This window comes from Drosophila serrata, unplaced genomic scaffold, assembly GCF_035046125.1.
Source record: "Drosophila serrata isolate PLE 108 unplaced genomic scaffold, ASM3504612v1 contig_292, whole genome shotgun sequence".
Classification (NCBI taxonomy): domain Eukaryota; kingdom Metazoa; phylum Arthropoda; class Insecta; order Diptera; family Drosophilidae; genus Drosophila; species Drosophila serrata.
This window is the reverse complement of record NW_028257190.1, coordinates 594,901-610,761: the sequence shown is the minus strand read 5'-3', so window position 1 is coordinate 610,761 and position 15,861 is coordinate 594,901. Positions and strand designations below refer to the sequence as shown.

Sequence of the window (15,861 nt, the reverse complement as noted above, 5' to 3'; positions counted from 1 at the left end):
ACCGTCTCGCGCTGCGACTGGCCACGGAATGCGAGGGTCCGCCAGGAGCCAAGCTGAGCACAACTCCCGGCTGACCTGAGCTGCGCCTGCGCCCTGCTGTCCGCTCATCATCCCTGCGCAGTGTGCACTCAGCGAAGCACAGAGGCGGCACTCCTCCCCCAACCCCCATCCTGATGGCCAGGGATGTGGCTTAGGTACCCCTATATTACCTGTAAGAACCAAAAGGTACAAATATTAGTTTTGGGATGTGACATTTTCTTGATATAATAGAAAGTTAAGGTACTCTTAAGGTAATTTTCACGGTTAAGATTAAACAAAAAGGTACTCAAATTTGACAAATAAATAAGGTACCTCTTTTTTGCTTAAAGAGTTAAGAGAGTAGGTACATTAAATACCATATAAAGTACCACTCTAAGCGAGTAGGTACATTAAATACCATATAAAATACCACTATTTCAGGAATTACAGGAATTGCTATTTCAGGAATATCAGGATATTACATATAATTTTAGTCAGAAGCTTGTAACGCTATGAAGGAGTCATTTCCGACCCCATAAATCATAGATATTCTTGATCAGCATCAACAGGCGAATCTTTTTAGCCATCTCTGGCAGACAAAAAAGATGTTTAATTTTTTTTCTAAATTTTATATCATTAAAATTGCCAAAAATTGAACAAAAAAAATTAATTTTTTGACATTTTAAACTGAGTATGTAGATTTATTAATCTAATAAAAACTAACATGGGACAACTTTCCGATTCAAAATTAATGCTTTTTTGGCCGAGTTATGAATTTTTTAATATTGATTTTTAGAAAAATTTACATATGAAAATAGCAATTCATGTCGATTTCAAAAATGCGATTATAATGATGTTACATAATGATGGATTTCCAATTCGTTACTATAATTAAATTCCAAATTGAAAGGGTATACATATGAACTTTGGCTTCATTTTGTGAACTAAGCGGGAATGTTGTTAAATAAATACTTCGAGAGTATGTTAAATTAGGCTTATACCCTTTATAATATAAGAAAAGGTCAATAATTACTTAGAATTTGGGTTATATGCTAGATTTTTTTGTATGAGTTACGAAAAAATGAACAATATTTACTACGAATATTTACCAATTAAGAAATCTACTGTTGGTTACTTATGGTACAAAAATAAACCTTGGGTTTCCTAATGTTTAAATGTTTAAGGGTTTATAAAGCCATGCAATTCTTTTTGAAAAACACTAATAAGATAATAATTATCAGCATTAATACTAATTATAATTAACTATATAAAAACTCACCTTATGGACAGTATTTATTTGTACCCATATCATGTATAGAAAGTACTCCTCCTCCAGTTCAGGTACACACACCTTGGGATACCTGCTGCTGCTGCCACCACTGGCACTCTATGTCCAGGTCATGTGCCGCCGGTTCTGCTCGGTCGCTTCGCTCAATTCCGGCCATAATCGAACACATGTGCATTGAGCCACCGAGCTGTCCGTTAGCCAATTTTCCGCTGACATCGAGAGGAGGGATAGCTGCCCCGAGACATGGGCAGGGTGCTGTGCAGCCATTCAAGCGTCTAATCGACAAACGCTTTCGGGGACACCCTACCTACACGCACCCGGCTCAATGCTCCTCCACCTCCACCTCCACCCGCACAGGTGTTGCACCGCCTTGTCGTCAAGGACTACGTCCCTCCATCTGTCCTGGCTGCAAAAGAAAGCGAGAGTTATGCCCAAAAGTTATCTCAACAATAAGATTAAATAGGAACACACATGTTTCCAGGTTCCAGTTTCCAGTTGGGCAGCATCCTTGATCCATCCTTAATCCATCCAATCATCTGTACGAGGAAGCAGGTTAAGGATTACGTTCTGGCAAGGATTACTGTCCAGATTCTTCCACAGAGTCACTTTTAAATTGCTGCAGCTCGTCAAAATATTATTCTCAATATAAACAAATGCTAAGCTTCGATAACCGATAGGCCAGCAGCTGAGATTTACAGCTATGCAAAAAAAAACTGATCTGGCAACCTCCTGGTTGCGGTACAGTTTCCTATTCTAAATTTGAGGTTATGTCAACACAAAATCACAGAAAAACATAGATTTTAAGTAATTTGTACAAAAATAATTGTAAGTAAGCCTTGACTTTGGCATCTCAATGCTTTTCCACTCTCCCCTTTCTCATTTTCTAGTAAACCTTCAAATCACACGTATCCGGTTTTTTCCGTATAAAAAAAACCTTTGGAACACTGCAAAATTTCCAAGTGCCATTTGAAACGACGACGGAGACAAGTGAGAACCCATCAGCAATTTAGCGAGACACACATTAGCTGGAGGGATATCGACCATGTCATATCAGATCAAATCCACTCCCTACTTTCGACGCATGTTCAACAACAGCAAAAAGAATGGACAACTGCAGCGGCTGAGGGAGGAGTACGAACGGATCCAGGAGTTCAATGATCACACCATCGAGTTGAAGATGCGCCAGGTGAGACTGAAGCGGTTGTTCCGCGAAATTGAGGAGATTAAGGAGAGCGCCGGCTCCTCCTCGGTGGCCGCTGCAAATGCTGCCAAAAGAGCCCATGGTCGCGGTGGTGGTGGATCCACTGCACAGGCTGTCCGCCAGCGTCGCCATCAACTCCAGGGACATCAACATCAACATCCTCATCCTCATCATCATCGTTTGAATCGATTAGCTGCCGGAACTACGCCGGAGCAACGACGTTTCCATCAGCGTGCCGATGCCTTGATCCGTTCCCGTGAACTGGGCAAGGCATTGTCGCGTCGTAATGCCCAGATGAACGAGGCCGGGGTCAGTGGATATCTCTCCCAAATCCGGAACTCGTCCAAAATGCAGGCAGTTGCCGATTTCCGGCGGGATGCCCAAGAGCGGAGGGAACGGGCAGCGAAGCGGATATCATATGGTAACGATCAGTCACGTCAGAATCTCCGGCGTCAGCTGAGGGTTTGCCAGCGACGGTTGACGGGCAAATGTCAGCCGCAACACAGTCCAGAGTCAAGGTAAGGTTTATTCCGATCAGATCAGCAATATATATAAAGCATCTTGAACATGCATCATATATAGCGAGAAAATATGATATTGTAACAACTCTTGCTCGCTCCCACGCCTTGCCTGCTATGCACAAGCAACAATTTTAGCGTTCCGTTCACTAGGGAGCGAGAGAGCTTGTATTATATATTATATAATTTATATTATATATTATATAGTTTATATTATATATTATATACATAATATAAACTTTTATATATCGACACTTAGCAAAGAGAAAATATTGTGAACTTTATTTTAAATTTAACATTGACTTTAATATATCGAAGATGTAGTTAATGTTAATGTAATAAGTCAGAAGATTGTAAATATGAGAAGGAGTCATTTCCAACCCTGTATTTCATATATATTCTTGATCAGAATCAACAGGGGAATCGTTCTAGCCATCCAAGGCACACAAAAAAAATTAAAATTTTTTTCAAAATTTTATATCGTTAAAATTACTATCGTTAAAAAACTGAACAAAAAAATCAAATTTTTTGACATTTTAAACTGAGTATGCAGATTTATTAACCCTATAAAAACTAACTTGGAACAGCTTTCCGATTTGAAATTAATGCACTTTTGGCTCAGTTATTGATTTTTTAAACTTTGATCATTTAAAAAAATTGCATTTAAAAATATACATAAATATTAGTTCAAAAATGGTAATATAATTTTATTCAAAAACCTCAAACGCCGTGAAAAAGTCATTTCCGACCCCATAAATCATATATATTCTTAATCAGCATCAACAGGCGAATCGATCTAGCCATATCTGACCGAAAACAAAATTTTACCAATTTTTTTTCAAAATTTTGTCGTTATTTTTACAATATTCAAATCTTGAAAAATTGATAAAAATTGAAATTTTAAAAAATATTATATTGAGTATGCAGATTTATTAATCTAATAAAAACTAACATGGGACAGCTTTCCGATTTGAAATGAATGCTTTTTTGGCAGAGTTATGCTTTTTTTAGACTTTGATTTGTCGAAAAAAATTCACATAAAAATATATATAAATATCGGTTAAAAAATGGTAATATAATTTTAGTCAGAAGCCTCAAACGCCGTGAAATAATCATTTCCGACCCTATAAACCATATATATTCTTGATCAGAATGATCAGCCGAATCGATCTAGCCATATCTAAACGAAAAAAATTTTTAACAATTTTTTCCAAAATTTTGTCGTTATTTTTACAACATTCAAATCTTGAAAAATTGATAAAAATTAAAATTTGAAAAAACCTTATAATGAGTATGCAGATTTATCAACCTAATAAAAACTAACATAGAACAGCTTTCCGATTTGAAATTAATGCATTTTTGGCTAAGTTATAGATTTTTTAAACTTGAACAAGTCGAAAAAATTCCTTTCGTGTTTTCAAATCGAAAATATCGTAAGATATGATATATACAATATTTTAAATATCGAATAACTTTGTTATATAGAAGAATTAAACTCGTAACTCGTGTCTAATTTTCCCCCAATTATATTGATCCGATATATTCAATAGGTATTAAAATATTACACTAAATAAGTAAATAATTTAAAAAAAAAAACATCAATTATTTGCAGTTGTTCCCACCAAGTTCGTCCGGATTATGAGCACATAACGCCCAGTCAGCTGGACATGATGGTGGACGAGGAGGATCTGGCATCGGAACAACAGCGCTACTTCCAGGACCAGGAGGAGGATGAGCTCCAGGAAATTGAAGATCGTTACAGGGAGCAGGAGAAACGTTTGCGCCGTGAGGCCCGATCCTTTATCTCCTCGGAGGAGGAGGATGGACAGGAGGAATTGCGTTTCCTTCGTGGCGAGCAAACCCTATCCGATGATGACGAGAATGATGAGAATGCAATGGAGCAGTACCGGCGGAGTAAGCACCAGGAACACCTCTTGGGTGATCACAAATACAATCTAACGCTGGCCGAGGAGCATTTCCGGCTGGAGGCCTACTCCGACGATGCACCGCAGATGGATGTGAGCGCGGACAAGGACAACGATGAAGTGTCTACTCCTCAGCAGGGGGACGAGGAGGGGACAGAGGAGGAGCCACGGCGTCGGCGACTGTGCGAGAAGAGTTCGCTCCTGCCGCTGGGCCGCATCTCGCTCAGCTCCACCGCCATCGGCACAGCTCCGAGTTTCTTAAGCCATCATCATCATCATCATCATCATTATGAGCCCTATCAGCCAGTATCAGCCGCCTTGTCCTCCGACCAGGAAATGGCCACCGCTCCTTTGGCCAACGACGAGCAGGCAACAACACTGGTCATCCCTCCTTCAGTCAAATGCGGTAGTGTTTCGGAAACAGATGACCTGCCTGCCCTCAACAATTGGCGTCGCGTATCCCTGATGATGCCTTGGTTCAAAGTCTTCACCCCACCCAAATCCCTATCCGAGTGTTCCCAGAGCCTAAGCGGTACTATACAGGTGCCACAGCAGCAGCTCCAAGAGATGGGGGAGACACCTGAGCCGACTGAGCAAAGCATGAACTAAGAACTAAGAAAAACCTTAAGAAAAAGATGAAACCATTTCCGAGAGTACCAGAAGCTCCAAAAGAATTAACCAGTGATTACAATCCTCGCCAGATGTGGACATAGCAGCAGCCAAATTCCTTGTTAATTATCTATCCATTTTTTTTTGTCAATAAATTTGATAATTGAGAGAACTATATTGTAGAGTATTAAGAAGTATTAGAATTAAGGGTTTTAAGCAATTGGAAACATGTATAAAATATGAAATCGTCAATTATAATCAAGGACCTTTAATAAAAAGATGCCTAACGCCCCTATTTAAAAAATTGTCATATGAAAGCGAATTCTTAGCTGAATCTCCACTATCTCTGATAAAAGGATGCCTAGAGCCAGCAGCTTTTAATATTAATATTAACATAACATATTGTAGTACGTCCTAAGAACGCTCATTATCTGGCACATAAATATAAAGAAATCATGCATTATACAAGCCTCTGTTGTATTTTTGGGTTAAGACCCTAAATGCTTATAGTTTACAAATGGTAGGAACATGCCTCTGTCTGGTTTTGATAACAAAAATGTTAAAGGTCTCAAAAACCTTATGTGTACATATATATATATATCAAGTATATATATCAAAGATTCGTGTCTGTTAAATCAATCAATATCCTCCATGCTCCCAACCTGTGGGGATTCACCTTCATCATTTGCAGCCTGTAGGGCATTCTCTTCCTCCTCTTTACGTAATAGAAGGGATATCTCCTCCTTTTCTGTACCCTTATCCTTCGGTTCGCGCTCATTTAACATCTCCACCCTCTCGATTAGATCCTCTATGCGCCTGTTCTTCTCCCTTTCTTCCTTCTCGCGCAAAAGCCAAGCCTCACGAGCCTCGCTCAGTGCCAGCCTTCGTTTGGCTTTGGCCTCGTTGAAGAGATGGGCCCAGCTCTTCATAGTCTTACGATAGATCGGCATCCAAGCGACCAGCGCTTGGCGGAGGGCAGTATAGCGTTTCTTCATACGTGGCACCTTGAATTTCTCAAAGCAGGGACTATAGATGATGACATTGAATGCCACCTCGAATTCATCGTTCAGCACGGGATAGACGCGTGTCTCCAGCATTTCATGGCTAAGAAAAATGAGAAATAATAATAAAATAAATAATAAACCAATGCATTTTAAGAAATATTCATTAAAAACCAAAAGAAACCTGGGCAGACGCTCCCTCAAATAGCGATGGCGTATTCCAAAATTGCTCTTAATCTGCTGCATATCATAATGATGACTGCGTCCAGCCAGATTTGCATCCACCAGCATCTTATTAATCGATGGGTAAAACTCCTCATTCATCGAAATACGTAGGAAAACGATACGTTCCACTAAATCCAATTCTATGATGTGAGCGAAAAGCTCCTGATCGATGACAAGACGCTGGAATTGTTCCATACTATCCGGTGACCAGTGCGGACCCAATGGATGAATATAAGCGAGGGTTCCACGAATGGCCAGCTCTGGCATTACACCAAATATATCCGATAGATAGCGTAAATCAGCAGCTAAAACATCCGTGGAATAGCCATAGTCCAGGTAATAGATGGAAACGCTATTAGCACCTGATGGTGGAGTAGCCAAGATTCTAGCCCGACGCCAGATACCCTCCAAACGAATGGCACAAATGTTATTAGCCTTAATCAAGCATTTCGGCATTACGGCGCTCAAAAAGTTCGGGTTATTCTGGTAGAACATGCTGATGGGGGAGAATAGAAAGCCAGAATGAATGGAAGATTAATGTCAAAATAAATGCTGCTCCATCGAAACTTACTTCATGCCCGTTTCCATATCAAAAAGAGCTGCAGTGTCAAACATTCCACGACCCACCACATTGAACCAGAACTGAAAGGGGGTGTACACCTGAAGGGGAAAGTATAAATATAATGAAAGATATAACTATTAAATAATAACTAATAACTCACATGGGTTACGCGAATCTTAAGGTAATCCTTCACCGGGCATATCTCCTCAAGTGGCATAGTCGGCAGCTTGAAATCCCGAGAGATGGCAGTCAGGGGTTTGTCCACCAAAAACACAGAGTCGGTCTGCAAGTAAAGATTATCAACATACTCATATATTAACAATAAATTTCCACAAAGAAAAAGTGGAAACTCACCAAGCACCACTCTGGTATGGCTTCCTTAAGTTGCAGATTTTGGAAACCCTCTATTATGGCATCCAAAGCCTTCTGCTCCTTCTGCTGCTCCTGCTCATCCGGCTCCTCCTCTTCATCATCATCGCTGTATATAATCAACGAGTACTCGGGCAGAGCCTCCATAGCCCCCTGCTCGTACTCGTTGGCATTTAAAGACTGACTGTAAAGCCATTTGTTTATGTGACTAACCCTGGCAGTGGGAATGGCGTTAATCATGGCAAGATTGTCAGCATTTAGCTCCTTGGTGGGCAGATAAGTGACCAATGCGGGAAATTCGGGATCATACACTTCGGATATCTCTGCCAGTTCCATGTTTTCCTTCACGTTGAATGCATGTTGTGTTTCATCAGTTGAAGATGAATACTTGCTATGTGAATGACGGTAACCCAGATTTCGTGTGGGCGAAACCTTCCAATATAATTGAGCTGAGTTCTTGCTCTGTGAATGCGAATCGTTGCCGTTTGAAGAGACAAAATCTATTGTATGCAAATGAGAATTATTGATGGGTGAACCAGGAGAATCCTTGTCATGTGAAGGCGTATCATTGTTAGTTAAAGTTGAATTCTTGTTAAAGTTAATCAAAGTTGAATCATTGCTGCGTGATGGCGGAGAATCATTGCTATGTGAAGGAGAATTCTTTTCCTGTGGAGGAACAGAAGCTTGGCTCTGAGGCCCTTCCAAAGATGAAGAAGAATCCTTCATTTCCTTCACGTCCATCGACTTTGACACCTCCTTTACCACATTCGTTTGTGGTGCAGCTTCCTTGGGAGGAGAATCATCATTTTTCTGAGGCTTTTCACAAGCTTTCACGTTCTCAGCGTTCTGCTTTCCAATCCCTTCATTGCATTCAGACTCCTCGTAACCCATATAGGAGAGGGGACTGTTCTTGTGCAGCTACAATAAGGGGAAATAGGAAAATACAGCTCAAGTTACTAAGAATGACTTTACACCAGACCTTGCCAAAGAAAGTGAGAGGCACACTTGACTCCGAAGGCTTGGTTACATTCTTCGGAGGCGGGACTGATCGTAAACGCCTGGGATCCAGCTATAAATAGAGTATAGAGTTTATAGTTTGATTACTGCGTGTTATTTCGAAATTCCTCACCCAAAAGGACGGCATCACAAGCTCATCCTCCGCCTCATCCTTCTCCTTTTCCTCCTGGTCGGCTTGCTCCTTCTCAAAATCACGTGTCGTGCTCACTTCTTCATCAATTTCTGTGTTTACAACCTTAAAGCGCAATGAGGGGTGTTCTTGGGAAGGTTGAGCCACATCCGAGGAAGATGATGGCTCCAAAGAGTTCCCAATTTGCCCTTTGGTGGATAAATAGGCAGCTTTAGAGGTAGATGGCATCTCGTAGAGGCTCTGGAAGTGCGTTTCATTGAGTTTTTGATTAGGTTGAGCCACATCCGAGGTAGATGATGGCTCCAAAGACATCCCAAATCGCTCTTTGGTGGATGAAGAAGCAGCTTTAGAGGTAGATGGCAGCTCGTAGAGGCTCTGGGAGTGCGTTTCATTGAGTCTTTGATAAGGTTGAGCCACATCCGAGGTAGATGATGGCTCACAGGTGCCCCGAAAGGTATTATTAAGCTGTTTTGCCAGGATAACGATATAATATAATATAATATAATACATATATACATCTCTCCCTCTCCCCTCTCTCTCTCTCTCTCTCCCTCTAATTCAAAACTCACCTCTTTATTAGCGTCTTTAGCGTCTGTTTCATTCCCTTTTGAGGATGTTTTGGGCAAATCAAAGCCCATTGAGACTTCTTCACCCATTTTCTTAGGCAAACGATCGGCTTGATTCGATTTAAGCTCCTAAATATTGAATATATATGGTATTTAGAGAACAAGGTTGACATTTTAATCACAGCTTACTTGTTGTGGGTTAACAGTTTGAGCACTTGAGGCTATGTAGCTTCCTTTGCCTTTATTTATTTCCTCACGATCCCCTTCATCTGAGCTCAGGATAACCTAATATCGTAAATAGAGTACAAATCAAGGGATTTTTGCTTACATGGCTACAAAATACAAGCTTACTTCGTACGAGTCCAAGGAAGTTGAAGACAAATCTACAAGCTTGTCCACATCTTGGCCCTGTTCCTCAAGAACTGTCTCCGATTTGATTACCTTATATGTATAACAGATATCGAGAGATATTTTAAAAGAGGAAATATTAAACCTCACATTATCGGTGGCAGCCTCCTTGGCAGTATCTTCCACTTGGGATGGCGGCACTAAGGAGCTCTCATTGCTAAGGTTCTCCAAGGGCTTTGGATTAGCCTCTAGGTTGCGGAGTGCCTAATAATTTGGGAGTTTTCCAGGAAATTGAAGATCAAAAGATACCACTTAAAGCGAAAATTACACACAACTCACCATTTTGGTGATAAAATCAGCTTTGTTCCATGGCTTGTCAGGTTCGCACATGGTCTCTATTGTGCCATCCACTTCCTTCGATGCCTAATACATATAGTTAATTAAGATTTTCAATATTTTCATTTGTTGAAAAGTAAAAAGCGGTGCTTACATTTTCGTCGGCGTTCTTGGCGCCACAATCGCCGTTGGTGGAACTGCATTCTGGTGCCATCATCTCCTCACCGGGACTTAATTGCTCCGGCTTTAATTTCGAGCTCATAATCGTTTATTGCTCAGAACTTAACTTACTTATGCAAATTTAACAATTGTTAAATTCTTGTCAAAAAGTGATGGGTGAAGGAAAACTTAACTGTAATTTCTTCGAAGCTTATATGGCAACGCCGGCTGCGCTTGACAAACGGTATTGCCACTATCGTTAAAAACTTTGTCACCACAAACGTTGGTATATGGTATATTTTTTAATACATTTATATTATTTACTATATTATTTACATTTATTATATTTTTGTAGTATTTTCTAGATGTATAAATTACTAAAAATACCGGCAACTGTAAAAGGCTGTTCCCATACAAATTGCTTATTTCATATTTTCAGTATTTTTAGTTTTGTTTTTAGTATTTTAACCATTATTTTTTTCGAGTGACAAGTGACCAGCTGTCGATAATCGATATCGATAAGCTCGAGATTTTCACCGGTCGGCACGATTGGCCACACTGCTTGGCAACAAACGGAGTCGAAACGAAAATTAAAATTGAAACTTCAATCGACGTCCAGAACAATCCTGTCATTCTCGAGCAAAGTGTCACAAAGTTTTCTTGCCTTCACTTGTGAAGTGCTAACGTATTTTGTGTTCACTTTTTTTTCCGTTCATTTTTTAGTTTTGTTTCTCCGAGAAAATCAGTGAAAAATTGACAAAAAAAAAAAAAATTTAGAGAATATTAAACGCGATTGTGAAGCTAACTTGCTGTTAGCAGTTAGCTAGCATGGACGAGGAGAATCAGGTGAGTGCCGTCAAATTAGGTTTTTCTTGGGGATTTTCTGGAATATTGGTTTTTTTTTGTGTCGTGCCCTTGCAGCTGGAGCGTGAGCTCGAAAACGCGGTGGCCAATATGCCGCCAGTGCCGAACTTGAGCAACGCTGATGGCGCAGATGCCAATGATGAAAACAATCTAATTGCGGCTGCCAGCGGTCAACCGACGACGACTGGGCAGGATGAAGGGGAGCAGTCGGAAGGCGGGCAGAATAGGGCCGAAGCCCGTCAGCAGCATCGCGAAGCTGTGCGCCAGCGTTTGCTAGATTCTCCCGCCGCTACCGCCGCTGCCGGCGCTGGCAGCATTGAAGATTTGACAACTATTGAAATAATGTCATCGAATGATGATGATTCGGTACCGGACGCAGTGCCGTCATTAGCAAATCGCAATACTGCCACGCCGAAGGCCACTGCGGCCCAAAATGATTCCAGCAATGATGACGACGACGAGGCAAAGGACAAGGAAGAGGACGATAGCTATGACGAGAATGATAATGATCAGGATAATCGCGTGAGCGATGATTCGGACAGTGAGGAGGATAACCTTCACTACTCCACCACCGAGGATAGCGATGACGATGCACAGGAGGCCAATTTTCAGAAGATGCTGAAGGAGCCCGAGAAGCCATTTTCCCAACTGGTGAAACTATGCGAAGTTGCTTTGTAAGTTTCTAAATCTTTTGTTTAAGTCTAGTTCTTGGTCCAAGTTTGATTTCCATGTATTTGTATATATTAGAGGAATTTTCTCCGAATGTACTCCTGGGGCTTGGGTTCTTCTTGAGTCTCGAATTCCCTAAAATATTTATTTATATTAGTTCTGTGTGGAATAAGCCTAAAGATAAGCTCCAGGATCTCGAATTGCATGGGAAGGGGGGCCTTGGCAACTGGGCTTTTATTGCTTATTTGTTTATCTTCAAGTTACCTAAGCATAAAACCTGATTAAGAGATTTTTAAGCTACGATCTTGGCAATTTAGAACTTAATCTGTATTTATTTATAGATCTTTCAAGGTTTTATACCTAGTTATGTTCTAAATTTTGTATATAAGGCTGCTATATCAGCACTTTGTGCACAATTCTAACTAAATCATTATTTATTTAAACAGGATTCTTCAAATTTCTATAGTTAATACCTAAATATGTTGTAAATTTATGAAATTATGTCTAGTCTTGACTGTAAACCTTCTTAAATTCCTAAATTTATAACTAAATATGTACTTATTTATAGTTCTTTCAAGGTTTTATACCTAGTTATGTTCTAAATTTTGTATATAAAGGCTGCTATTTCAGCATTTTGTGCCCAATTCTAACTAAATCCTTATTTATTTAAACGGAAACGTTCAAATTTCTATAATTAATACCTAAATATGTCGTAAATTTATGAAATAATGTCTAGTCTTGACTGTAAACCTTCTTAAATTCCTAAATTTATAACTAAATCTGTATTTATTTATAGTTCTTTCAAGGTTTTATACCCAGTTATGTTCTAATTTTTGTATATAAGGCTGCTATATCAGCACTTTGTGCACAATTCTAACAAAATCCTTATTTATTTAAACAGAAACCTTCAAATTTCTATAGTTAATACCTAAATATGTTGTAAATTTATGAAATTATGTCTGGTCTTGACTGTAAACCTTCTTAAATTCCTAAATTTATAACTAAATATGTACTTATTTATAGTTCTTTCAAGGTTTTATACCTAGTTATGTTCTAATTTTTGTATATAAGGCTGCTATATCAGCACTTTGTGCCCAATTCTAACTAAATCCTTATTTATTTAAACATAAACCTTCAAATTTCTATAGTTAATTCCTAAATATGTTCTAAATTTATGAAATTATGTCTAGTCTTGACTTAAAACCCATTTATATTCCTACATTTAATGACTTAAACCATCTTCCACTTCGCAGTAAACTCAAGGATTTTGATAAAATTGAGTTGGCCTTAAAAACTATTAAGGAAGAAGCCACTGTGCCGGCCCACATCTGGGTAAAATATCTCAAGGCTTACCATGTGGTAACCCAAACTCCCGAGGAGCATAGACAGTTTGAGATTAAATGCTGCACTGCACTCAGCTTCCACTACAGTGAGTACACAAAAAATCTGTTTTGAACTTTAAGAACTCCTGAACAACATATATTTTCCATTTCCACAGATATACCGCTGGCCGAGTTTATTGTTGGGTACCTGGAGGATCACACTGAGCAGCTAGAGAGCTCTCGTCTTTGGGTTAAATTGATAACCGATTATGATGTAGAGCGTCCCGACTTTGGTTTAAAGCTACGTGAAAAGATTGCACGGATGACGAGTAATGTGACGCGTAACGCATACTTGGAGCCTCTTAGAAATGATTGCGCCACATGGACATTGAGTATGGATGATCGGCAGGCCATCATTGATGTGGTATCTAACTTTAAGACGCACATTGCCGACATGAAGATACAGCAAACGGACTGGGATTGGGCAAAAATGCACACGCCATACGTTAATGATGTCTTGGCCTTGAACCTGAATAACTGTGTTAAGAACTCAGTTATTCGGTTCATTTTCGAACGAACCGTATCAAAATTCCCCACCGCTGATGCCTTGTGGTTGGCCTACATTCAATTCGTATTGGGTGATGATATTGATGATAATGTGGATGTGGATGAGGCAGAGTTAGCCGCCCAAACTGCTAGCCGCATTGGAAAGGGTTTCCTGCAAAGCACAGGCGTTGACTTGGCCAAGCGTGCTTTTCGCTGCCGTCCCACCACTCGCCTTAATCATAAACTTCTGGCCCTGATGGAGCTTGAAAACTTGGATCTGGCATCGGTGAATGAACAGTTTCAAGCCATGGTGAAACGTACGTCAAGGAATCTGCTCATGACTGTGGAGCTGTATTTGGATTATTTGGCGTATCGCATTCGGAACACCAATGCCGACAATGCCAGCCAGGTTACCAGTCTTCGTGAAGCCTTCTTTAAATCCTGGGAGGATTTATCTGAGCTGTATGGCGATCAGGCGGACACCAGCTACGAGATCCTGCAGCTTTGGGCTCAGGTAGAATATTCTCATCTAAGGAGCCCCTCCAATGGTTACAATATATGGCGTCAGATATTGGGTAAGTTTTGCACTCTACCTTTCGAAACCTCTATTGAATCTCTCTCTTGCTCTCCAGGCTATCCCGGCACCAATTTGCGCGGCCAGCTTTGGGTCAATTTTGCGCAAATGGAATCGGAATACAATGGTGGTCAGGGCACCCGTGATATACTCCAGGAGGCGCTCGCTCAGCCCTATATGTCAGATGGTCAGATGGTCCATGAGCTATTCCGGCGCTACGAACGCTGTTTTGGCAATTATGATACAATTGCCGCTTGCCAGGCAACGAATATACCGTCAGATTATGCGGCAATGGAATTTCATTCACGTAGCCAAAACAACAGAACTTTCTCTTCGAGACGCTCAAGGGCAAAGAAGACTACGGACAAAGATGAGTCTAAACAGACCGAAGAGCAGAGGAAATCTGAGAAGCAGGAAGCTGACAAAAAGGAAGCTTCAGGGTCAGCTAAAGCGGATGCTGCTCCAGTGCCAGCTAAGTCGGAAGCTCCTTCGGCAGCTAAGTCGGAAGCTCCATTACCCGCAGCTAATCCTTTAGCCAAACTCGTAACCCAAACATATTCACCTAAATCGAGTGGCTTCGAAGTCCGTCCATTCTATTCCAAGTATTCACGTGAGTCACTTGTCCTGTAAAATCACTTGAAATGAATTAAATATGGTTTAACCTTTTGCAGACGATCTGGAGGCCAACAAGGTCTTTGTTAAGAACGTGCATCCGGACTGCACCAAGGCAGAGTTGGGGCAACTTTTCAATAACCATGGCAACATCAAGGATGTGCGCCTGGTCTTCAAGCGGTGAGTTTTAGCTCTCGCTCTCTTTCTGAGATATGCATCTTATTTTTTTCATGTTCATTCCGCAGGAAAGGTATGAGGGGCATAGCCTATGTGGAGTATGATAAGCCGGAGGAGGCTAACAATGCTGTGGCTAAGCTAAATAACCATAAACTACGCGACATTGCCGTGAGTATTAGGGATTATTGATAACCACTTCCTTCATTTATAACATTTCCCTGCTTGTTTCTTTGCAGATTTCTGTTATGATATCTAACCCACCGCCAAGGGCTAAATCCCAAGGTTTTCCAGCCTCTAATGGCAACGTGGGGGTGGCCAAGGTGGCCCCCAAGAGACGTATGCTTACCTCACTGATACCCACAACCGTGGTACGTCAGGAGGCTGAGGCGGCCAAGAAGCGCCGCATTGAGTCAACCCAGGATGCGGACGACGCTAAGCCATCCACATCGGCTGCAGCTACATTGGTTGCATCCACATCGGATGCAGGCACATCGGATGCAGGCACATCGGGTGCATCCACATCTGTTGCTTCTACATCGGATGCAGCCACATCGACTGAATCCAATGGCAAACCAACCCAGTCAGCACCCAAGACGAATGACGACTTTCGCAATATGTTTTTCAGGCACTACTAGGAAGGTCGAGGGACATCCATGGAGAGAGGAACAGGGGAAGACGATTAAGACAAAAGAAGACTTGAGAAACCAACACGAATACCCAACTGAACCAAAACTGTAATTGAATGTACAAAAACCAATCAGACGTAAGACCCTTGATCTACATTATTCATTGGTTCGAAATACTTAAACATTATACATTTTGAAA

At 40.8% G+C, this 15,861-nt stretch overlaps 4 protein-coding genes across 4 annotated transcripts in view; 2 read left to right on the top strand and 2 right to left on the bottom strand.

The window, feature by feature from the left end:
* The window catches only part of ec (ubiquitin specific peptidase echinus), a 158,815-nt gene that overhangs the window by 87,327 nt on the left and 55,627 nt on the right, over nt 1–15,861 (bottom strand). The gene's annotated exons all lie outside the window — the stretch shown is intronic.
* On the top strand, nt 2,194–15,768 carry LOC110178025 (uncharacterized). Its single transcript, XM_086836660.1, has 7 exons — nt 2,194–3,025; nt 4,638–5,557; nt 13,304–14,248; nt 14,306–14,857; nt 14,919–15,039; nt 15,105–15,204; nt 15,273–15,768. The coding sequence occupies exons 1-7, from the start codon at nt 2,349–2,351 to the stop codon at nt 15,669–15,671; spliced, it is 3,714 nt and encodes a 1,237-aa protein (XP_086692786.1). The 5' UTR covers nt 2,194–2,348; the 3' UTR covers nt 15,672–15,768.
* On the bottom strand, nt 6,018–10,503 carry LOC110178017 (uncharacterized). Its single transcript, XM_020945030.2, has 13 exons — nt 10,268–10,503; nt 10,117–10,200; nt 9,928–10,041; nt 9,781–9,870; nt 9,619–9,714; nt 9,433–9,558; nt 8,846–9,328; nt 8,696–8,785; nt 7,702–8,634; nt 7,508–7,630; nt 7,357–7,445; nt 6,745–7,281; nt 6,018–6,663 (listed from the first exon to the last, which is right to left on the bottom strand). The coding sequence occupies exons 1-13, from the start codon at nt 10,373–10,375 to the stop codon at nt 6,195–6,197; spliced, it is 3,342 nt and encodes a 1,113-aa protein (XP_020800689.2). The 5' UTR covers nt 10,376–10,503; the 3' UTR covers nt 6,018–6,194.
* Nucleotides 10,743–13,439, top strand: LOC110178028 (RNA-binding protein 4F). The gene is made up of 3 exons (XM_086836658.1): nt 10,743–11,118; nt 11,194–11,810; nt 13,059–13,439. The coding sequence occupies exons 1-3, from the start codon at nt 11,101–11,103 to the stop codon at nt 13,258–13,260; spliced, it is 837 nt and encodes a 278-aa protein (XP_086692784.1). The 5' UTR covers nt 10,743–11,100; the 3' UTR covers nt 13,261–13,439.